This window comes from Berghia stephanieae, chromosome 1 (assembly GCF_034508935.2).
Source record: "Berghia stephanieae isolate SIO BIC M18660-M18661 chromosome 1, UCSD_Bste_1.3, whole genome shotgun sequence".
Taxonomy (NCBI): domain Eukaryota; kingdom Metazoa; phylum Mollusca; class Gastropoda; order Nudibranchia; family Aeolidiidae; genus Berghia; species Berghia stephanieae.
Window position 1 is genome coordinate 72,946,102 of NC_088360.1, and position 10,000 is coordinate 72,956,101.

General features: G+C 35.9%; 1 protein-coding gene across 10 annotated transcripts in view; it reads right to left on the reverse strand.

Annotated features, from left to right (window-relative positions):
* LOC144956263 (HHIP-like protein 1) overlaps positions 1–10,000 on the reverse strand; it is a 50,718-nt gene that overhangs the window by 3,534 nt on the left and 37,184 nt on the right. For 4 of the 10 annotated variants that reach the window (XM_078886741.1, XM_078886733.1, XM_078886749.1 and 1 more), the window contains exons 12-13: positions 9,602–9,683; positions 8,529–8,617 (exon numbers count right to left, since the gene is read on the reverse strand). In XM_078886741.1, coding sequence (XP_078742867.1) covers positions 8,529–8,617; positions 9,602–9,683 — 171 coding nt within the window. Of the gene's footprint in view, positions 1–1,880; positions 5,908–6,174; positions 8,618–9,601; positions 9,684–10,000 lie in introns of those variants that run through there. The other 6 variants (XR_013641935.1, XR_013641937.1, XR_013641936.1 and 3 more) reach the window with 2 other exon arrangements.

Below are 10,000 nucleotides of genomic sequence, written 5' to 3' on the forward strand. Positions count from 1 at the left end.
GAGGATTCAGTGATATTGCGCACATCTCTCAGGCACTGAAGAAACATTCTGAATGAAATAGCCATGTCACAGATGCTGTTAAATATAAACTTTTCAACGTTGTAGATATATGAAATCAGTTGGAAAAAGGACATGCTGCGTCTGTGAGTCGTTATAATGAACAGATGAAAGTTAACAGACAAGTTTTGTCCAAGATAATTGATGCTCTTTTGTGAGTACGTCTCGTTAATATTCTAACACACACACACATACACGCACACACAAATACACGCACATATGCAAACAATGCAATACCCCCTCCACACACACACACACACACACACACACACACACACACATACAAAGTAGGTCAAATTAAGTTAAATTAACTAGACCAATAAAATTTGATTCTGTATTTCGGATTTGTGCCGCCTTAAATACAATGTGACCAACCGCCCCTGATGATGAGTATTGCCCATCTCTCAAGAAACAAAATGGGAAAGGGGTATCACTTCTCAAAAGGCGAACTTGCCCTAAATGTTCATTGTATCACTCCTCGATCACAGCAATGAAAGACCATTCACGAAAATGCGGCATACATGAAGAACAGCAAATGGGAGAAAATGATGACGATGAAGATGAAATTGATGATACTATTTATAGTACATTGCCAGAGGTCCAAGGCAGAAACATTTTTGAATCAATTAATTTTATGTTTGGAAATTGAAACAGAAATTCATTCCACTAAAAGACTAATATGCTATAAAATAATTTGCCTCCTATACTATTTTAAATTACACTTTCTGAATTTTTTTAAATAGCACCTGCACCAAGTAGCCTAATTTAAATAATGTTTGTTAGATTTTATCTTTGCAAATTTAAATTTTATGTCCCCATTGTATCGTAAAACATAAATTATCAACAGTTTCTGAAATTAATAAAATGTCTGAATGTGTTTTATCAAACGTTGATAATCAATGTTTATGGTTTGAAAAACGAATAATAAATATTGTGAAATTAAAGTTATCTTTTAGTTTTTATTAAATTAGATGACGTCATCATCTGTTGGGGGGGGGGGGGGGGGGGGGGGTCAGGTCAATGATGACAAGTGATGACTTGGGGGAGGGGGGGGGGGGGGTCTAAAAAGGGCAAATTTTTGATGACGTAATATGTGAACGCTTCCCTGAGCGTGTCTTCTTCAACTGTATAGCACCTCGCTTAGCTCCCTCCTTTATGGTCGGTCTTCTATTCCTTTGGGTCCTTTGTCTTCTTCTCTGATGAATTCGCAAGATATTCTGTCTTGTGAAAGTGTCGGCCGGTCTTCTTGTGAAAGTGTAGGCAGGTGTTCTAAGGCTATGGGACACCGATCCCCACTTCCTTTTAAAGAAAACCGAGATCTTAGTGCGACGAGAGTTGAGCGCTAGCAGCAAAGTAGTTGAGCCCTAATTCCCTCTTTGGCTGTAGTTTTATAGCATGGCGCACCACGACAACAATTAAACTGAAGGGTATCATTATCATCTCATGTTTCATATCATAACCTTGTCCTGATACTTTGACAGAAAGAATGTGGTCTGTACAAATTAAATCAATAGGTCTTGATGCTGTAAAAGAATACGTTTTGATGGATTTTAAATCGCCTCATTTCTGATGAAAACTGCAAACATTTGAATTAATTCATAGTGCAATCACACTTACTTTAATTTTATATTAGGCAATCAAGTATCAATTCAAGGAGGTCATGCATCATCATGCTGTTGCTCTAGTATTAGTTTTGTAAGGTATGACATGCGCTTTCTGTGCATGAACATGGCATTTAGGTTCAAAAACGGCTTCCGTTCAAGAATAAATGAGTGTAACTCATAAGCTGTTGAGTATCAAATAGAATAAAGCAAATCAGACTGTCCCCGTGGAATTATGCCATTTATTAGGCGAAATTATGCCAATATTATGCAAAAAAAAAAAGGTAAATTATGCCATAAATTATGCCATAAAATCGACATTATGCAATAAATTATGCCAAAAATCCGACATTTATGCATGTTCTTGCGTGCTTTTGTAACCCCCAAAACCTAATTTTCACAATAAATATGAATTCTTATAGGTTTAAAAGCTACATTAAGTTGTTTCGTTTCATTAAAAACAACTAAAAAGCAGAAATATATACCAGACTACTTGACAATGTAGAAAGAAGTAGGTACACTATTTTAAAGAACATTGATTTTAAACCCTTAGCCTGCTACACCAACCTCTGTGGCAGAGTAGCGTGTTAAGAATGGGTTAATTAAAAAATGTCACCTAAAATAGCTAACGTTTACATAGTCAAATGATTAGGGAAAAAAACCAAAACAAACCAAGATACACATGAATGGCAATGATAAATAAAAAGAAACGAAATTCCAACAACAATATTTTATTTTTTACTGTAGTAATAATAACAATAGTTGTAATAGTAGTAGTGGTAGAGGTAATGGTAGGAGTAGTAGTGGTTGTAGCAGTGGTATTAGTCGTTGTAGAAGTGGTTGTAGTAGTAATAGAAATAGTAGTAGTAGTAGTAGTAGTAGTAGTAGTAGTAGTAGTACTAGTAGTACTAGTAGTAGTAGAAGTAGTAGTAGTAATAGTAGTAGTGTTAGTAGTAGTAATAGTAGTAGTAATAGTAGTAGTAATAGTAGTAGTAGTAGTAGTAGTAGTAGTAGTAGTAGTAGTAGTAGTAGTGATAGTAGTAGTAGTAGTAGTAGTAGTAGCAGTAGTAGTAGTAGTAGTAGTAGTAGTAATAGTGGTGTAGTAGTTGTAGTAGTAATAGTGGTGTAGTAGTTGTAGTAGTAGTAATAGTAGTAGTAGTAGTTGTAGTTCTAGTAGTAGTAGTAGGAGGAGGAGCAGTAGTAGTAGTAGTAGTCGTTATTGTTGTAGTGGGAATAGTAGTAGGAGGAGGAGGAGTAGTAGTAGTTGTAGTGGGAATTATTTAGCTTTTTTGCTGACGGATGCGGAAGGTCAAAGGATGCGGCCGCATCGGATGCCGATGCGGCCGCATTTTCCTGGAGGGACAGATCAGAAGGTCATAAAAATACTTGCTTTATTCTTGAAAATATAATAATAAAAGATAAGTATTAACAATTGTATGGCGGATTTCAATATATTCATTTTCCTCAATGGGTTTCAAAATGTTTCATCTATTCTCCCAACAGGTAATATATGGATTCAAATTTCCATTCCACACAACAAATATTGCCAGCTAGGTGTACTTTTAGTATCAGCACTGTTACAATATCCTCACTATCCACACATTCATACATGAGTCAAATGAGTTACTGTGTGTAAAGTGTCTTATCCAATAACAGAACACTGGGGCCATAACTTTTCAGTCGAATGCCACTCATCCGATCACTGTGCATGGCCAATATTGCCTGGTTTTTATTTCAAGACGAGAAACAGTACCGACGCCACATTAAGGTTATCTACAGTTGAATGATGATTACCCGCTTTGAAATGAAAACGCATCAGGTTACAAAATAACAGAACAAAACAAAAAAAAACAAAAACAAAAAAAAAAAACAAAAAATAAAAAAAACAACAAACAAACTAACAAAAACCTTAATTTATTAGATTATGATAAATTGTTCCGCAACAGTTCCGATCCTACTTTTAAAATTAAACTGATCCAGAAAATAATAAAATTCTTTCAATAATGTGATTTATATACATATCCTAAATTATCAGTGGTTATTTTTCTGTGATAGATTTTTATAATGTAGGCTTTTAGAGTTTGAGGGATCAGGGTGGTATTTTCTTCTTTTTTTAAACATTCTGAATATCTTATCTGGTATTGTTCAAATATGATTTTCAACATTTTCACAAAAATATAGAAATGGCAATTTATTGTTTAAAGCTTTAATTTGTAAGTACAGTGGAACATCGATATAACCGTGATGGTAGGACCAGCCTAAAATCCATGTTATAATCGAGTCCTATGATATCCAAATTTCAAGGGAAATTACCCAAATGGCGTAAATCACCACATAAAATGATGTAGCATAGAGTAGTGAGTAGCAAATACACGCGCGCACACAAACACACACACACACACACACACACACACACACACGCGGAGCATTCATGAACTAGCCTAGCTCTTGGTTGCCTTTAGTCGTAGGCTTAGCTGAGCTTAATGTAGGCTCATACATTGTATTTGGAGATATTGGGTGGGTTTTGCGCCCCTGCTATAACAAATTAAGCCATTTTTTTTTGTTTGTTTGTTGCTTTAGGTCTCTTCCAACACAATTGAGGTTATAAGAGAGACCGCTGAAACAAAAAAACAAGCAATCTAACAAAAATAGTACAAATGTAAATCAAAATCATAACCTAAAGATATCATAAGCTAAATTATAAATAACCAAGAACAAACAGGCAGAAGATTTACAGAAAAAAAATATCCCTGTCAAAAATACAATCACAAACCAAAGAAGCAGGATAGGCTAGTAAAGAGAAGAAGAAACGACATCACTATCAGATCGTACACCCATGTGAACATCATAGGTATATGATTCAAGGGTGATGCTCCCATCCAACCACCCGCTAATTAAGCCATTAAAAGTCCAGTTATATAGCCGGTAAATTTTACTGAAGGCAAAGAGGGAGAAAAACGGGGATTTTAAAGACCCCTATTATAATCGAGTGCCTGTTATATTCGGACCTATTACACTGATGTTCCATGTATGTATTACGATCAAATCAAATGATAATGGGTCCTCTAATCAGAATGATCTTCTGTTCTTACTTTATGAAGAAACCACTTCTTAATTCTTGTTAATATGAGGGCTCTTTCATAATTAACCGAAAAATGCCTGTAAAATCCGCGTTTTTTATGCTATCAACAAAATTCTTGCACGTGTTCATACCTTGACTCGTCCTTCATTTCTCTACGTAACAGCCAAGTCTGTCGACACACTTCTGCCAACGCCGCACCATGGAATAGATACCCTCTCGGAAGAAATTTCTGTCAAGGTTTTGTAGCCATTTCCACACATGGTCAACAAGCTCTTCATCGACATCAAAGCGCTTTCCTGCCAGCTCACATTTCAGTGGCCCAAAGAGGTGATAATCAGATGGTGCGAGGTCTGGACTGTGTGGTGGGTGTGGCAAAATCTCCCATCCCTATTTCTCTAGCCAACCTTGCGTCACTCGTGCTGTGTGGGGTGTAGCGTTGTCGTGTTGCAAAATAACCCCGTTGGTCAACTGCCCTGGGCGCTTTCTGCGAATGGCCTCCCTAAGCTTGTCAAGAGTTTGGCAGTACCTTGCAGCATTGATTGTTTCTCCAGGTTGTAAGGTTTCGAACAGAATAACACCACGACTGTCCCAGAAAACAGTTCCCATTATTTTCTTTGCTGACCGCATGACTTTGAATTTCTTGCGACAGGCGAGGATGGATGTTTCCATGTCATCGATTCTTGCTTTGTTTCTGGGGTGCAATGGTGCAACCAAGTTTCATCACCGTGACTATGCTGTCAAGAAAAGTCACATCGTACCCTAGAAAGTCTCCGCCGGCGTTGGCAGTATGCCCGTGAACCCTGCGTGAGCTCTTGCTTCTTCTCAAAAGTTCCCTGCAGATGTCCAATCTTTGTTCTTTATGATTGTCTGTCAATTGCTTAGGAACCCATCTTGCGCTGACTTTTCTGTAGCCAAGCTCATCAAATACAATTCTATGGGCAGAAGTTTCCGAAATTTCAAGACTGCTTGCAATTTCATGTAGTTTCAACCTCCTGTCTTGACGAATAAGCTCATCAACTCGCTTCACATTGTCTTCTGACGTTGCAGTTATCGAACGCCCTCTCCCTTCCCTGTCTGTCAAGTCGGAATGGCCGGCTTCAAACAAATTATTTGTTTGTTTGTTGCTTTAGGTCTCTTCCAACACAATTGAGGTTATATGAGAGACCGCTGAAACAAAAAAACAAACAATCTAACAAAAATAGTACAAATGTCAATCAAAATCATAACCTAAAGATATCATAAGCTAAATTATAAATAACCAAGACAGGCAGAGGATTTACAGGAAAAAAAATATCCCCTGTCAAAAATACAATCACAAACCAAAGAAGCAGGATAGGCTAGTAAAGAGAAAAGAAAACGACATCACTATCGGATCGTACACCCATGCGAACATCATAGGTATATGATTCAAGGGTGATGCTCCCATCCAACCACCCGCTCAAACAAATTACACCAGTGATAGACTTGTGTACGGCTTATAACATGCTCACCATATACACTCTGAAGTTCTTTATGAATTTCGGTAGGATTCAGACTTTTGGCGTTCAAAAAACGTATGACAGCTCTGATTTCCTCCAAGTTTCAAGGTGGGCCGCCATCTTTAAAATCGTCTAGAAATTCATTGTGCAAAATGATGCACTTCATAATTTCTGGGAATATCCGTAAGGAAATAAGGAATATCATGTCGTTTACAGAATTAATAAATCTCCACTGGTTACTGAGCAATGGGCATTTTTCGGTTATTTCTGAAAAAGCCCTCGTATAATGTAGACAAATATATTTTGTTATAATTTGGGTTTTGTTGTTTTGGTTTGTTTTTTTTCTTTTCTCTTTTCATTGTCAAGTAAATGGACAGTTCAAAGGTGTAGTTCAATACATTTTTAACACCATTAAGTGATTTTTCAAAAGGCAACATCACCTATCAATTGCAATATGACTTTAATACTAGAGAATGCAAAGAAAAAGAAATCACTTTATCCAAAAAAATATTTGTTTTATATTGAACATAATACTTCGAGTTCAACTACGATATCGATAAATCGAAAATACACAACTTGTCAAAAAGTCTATTTTGAAGATTCATGTTTAAAACTCTTTGACAAATCGAGGGTCATTTTGACCCATCGATATTTGAAATACAAAATTTCTGGCCAATTCTTTAAAAAAATGTGTTATCTTTTCAGAGTCACACAAGCGCCACCGCCATTTTCCATCAGCTTGCCCAATCGTGCATTTTGATAAGCATCTGTTTGTTTAGACACGGACACCTTCTAATCCGTGTGAGCGGAGAGTAGGAAATGTTAACAAGTTTCAACCAGGTAACTGCCGTAATCTGGAAAGTGACGTATTTAAAAATTTGGCCAGAAAATTAGTTCTTAAATATCGAACGATTTAAAAGACACTCATATTGGCAAAAACTCTCAAAGCTTGGACTTCGCGTGTCACTCCCGAGTACGACGGCGATTAACTGGCTAGATTAAAGGCTAAATTTGCACAAATCACAAAAAAACCCAAATCAAATAAAATTTATCTTTTTAAAGCTTTCATTAATCAACACGGGTTATATAATTTGTATATAAAAACATGGTGATTCACTGGAATAAATTATGCAATGCGAATTATATGGCACTTATATATATATATTTGCTCTACTCCTTTCACTTATTATTTCGCCTGTTCGTAATATTATACTCTTAAAGCTGTGAATAAGATGTTTCAAAACAAGGATTATTTGACCCATTTGTGGCTAAGTGCTCTTAGGAAAGATCTTGTGAGAGGAAATGACAGGAATTTTAAATAAATTAAATTAATTTATTTTTAGGCAATGAGTGTACGTACCTCTATAGATATCAACTTTTGTTAATGTGACAAATTATCAAATTATACCCTTTATCTCTAGTCACACTCATGTTCCTACATTTTATTTATATTATGTTTTCAGTGTATATTCAGTTCTTTCCATATTTTTGGTTCCGTTCTGACAGACTAAATGTGGCAGAGCATTTAAGCATTCAAAAGAGTTCATGGATGGCATTTCTAATATTTGAAAATTGCAAGTTATCCAGCCAAGACGTGTGACTGAGAATCAAGTAGTATTTATCTCGATTATATTTATTACACAACTAAATGTATTACTTGCTTGATCCTTTGAAAATTGAATGAGATCAAGACGGTGACGGTGGTTGTGATGGCGTGTGTAACAAGTGAATGACAAATTTATTTTCATTAATCATTTTATAAAGGAGCTAAGGTGATTCTTAATCACAACCTAGATTAAACCTGAGTCGTTTGGGAATTATTTTGTTTTGCGTGGCTTTTAACGGCAGTCTAGAGCGGACAAGATAGATTAAAACCAAAACCACGGTGTTCATTTGGATAACAAACCCCTAACAATCAGAAAACTCCCACAGCAGTGTGCCGAGGAGTCAATGATGATGATGATGATGAAGACGACGACGACGATGATGATGATGATGATGATGTTAATGATGACTATGATGATGATGATGATGATGATGATGAAGATACATGTCTAATTTTAGCTATGGTTCTGTTATTTGCAGTATTTATATTACGCGCGAATACTTAGGAATGTGCACAAAATGATTGTTGCAAAGAACGTCTCTGATGATTGAGGTTGAGCTTCAATGACTTTTGGCTGTTCATAAAGAATTATAGCATTTCTTCCTGTGACCATCAGGACAAAAAGACCAATGCAAAGAATACAGAAACAACATGCAGGTGCAGAGACAGGTGCAAACTGGATCATGCCGTGCTTGGGGTTGTACCTTTCTTTGCTATGCTAAAGCTAAGCCTGCTTGGTAAAGGAGCTCTCTTTTGTTCATTTCTCACACCACAACTCGACGGGTCAATTCGCCTGTGGATGGTTATTTAAAAACTTCAAATTTAACGAAAAAAAAAAGAACAAAAATATGTAATTTACATAGCATATAATAACCGTCCAATCATGCTCAATATTTTTTGTTTGTTTGTTTGTTTGTTTTTTTAATTGATGGGGGAGGGGGGGGGGGGTTGGTAAGTTTACATTGAGAGGATACAAATGTGTCAGATTTTTTAATGATCAAAACAATAAACAATGGTTTCTTTAGCCTGTCGTAATAATATAGGCAAAAACTGTGCATTGTGTTGCCATTACCTAGGTCAGTGTAGAAAATGAACCATCGTAACAACATTCTGACATGGAACTCTCAAACTTTCGTGATAGAGCTTTTGTAACAACCTAAAACAACCTGATAACTTTAACAGCAATAATCAAGCAACTTGTATCTTCCTTAATGAACTGAGGAGTTTTGCATCGGGAAATATTTATAGACTTCATGGAGATATAGAAGTATACTTGTTCATAATATATAAATACATTTGAGAAATATACTTTCTGACACTCGTTATAAAATATTTGAATGTATAGTCATTACTGTGGAGTTCAATTTTCAACAGAACACGATGAATGAAACACTAAACGCCATTCTCTCATCTCTCATTCCTCTTTAGTGTTTCATTCATCGTGTTTTGTTGACAAAGGTGAAACCCGAAACGTTCACATTATCTTTCCTCGTTGATTAAATTGAAGCTTCCATTCCATTTGACCATTGTTATTTATTTCTTCGAGTTTCAAGCAGAAAAATCTGCACAACACTCCCGTGCGTATTGGTATAAGACGATAAGCAATTTTAAAAAAAATTGTTGGTGCTGGATTGGTTTGAAATACTTTCATACCAAATAATATTACTTTTTGGGGTATATTTGGTAGGCTACATACGTAAATTTTGGCGTTATTTTCATGAGATTCACAATACTTTGCCTAATGTTAGCTTTTAAAACAATACAACATAGCACCTACGTTATTGGGTCTACAATTCTCAGCATAGAACCTGTCCTCACACGGCTAAAAGCCCTCGGGCTGGTAAGCATGTAAATTTCTCCTGAAAAACATTGGAAGAATTGGAATATTGACTTTGAGTGTAGAAAGTTTTTTACAACAAAAAGTAACACATCAAAAAGCTGTATTTATAATCTCTGACCCATCGCCTCTATCAGGCATTGTGTCGGGTCTAATACTAACACAGAAGACGGTATTATCAATTATAAAACAATGTTAAACATTTTAATGGAATAATTTCATTGTGGAAGGGAAATGATGATTTAAAAAAAAAATTAATTCAAAAGACTTGGATTTTGTTATTCTGATCAATTCGGCTATAAACTCAATTTCATTGAAATGTATCTTCCCGACAACACC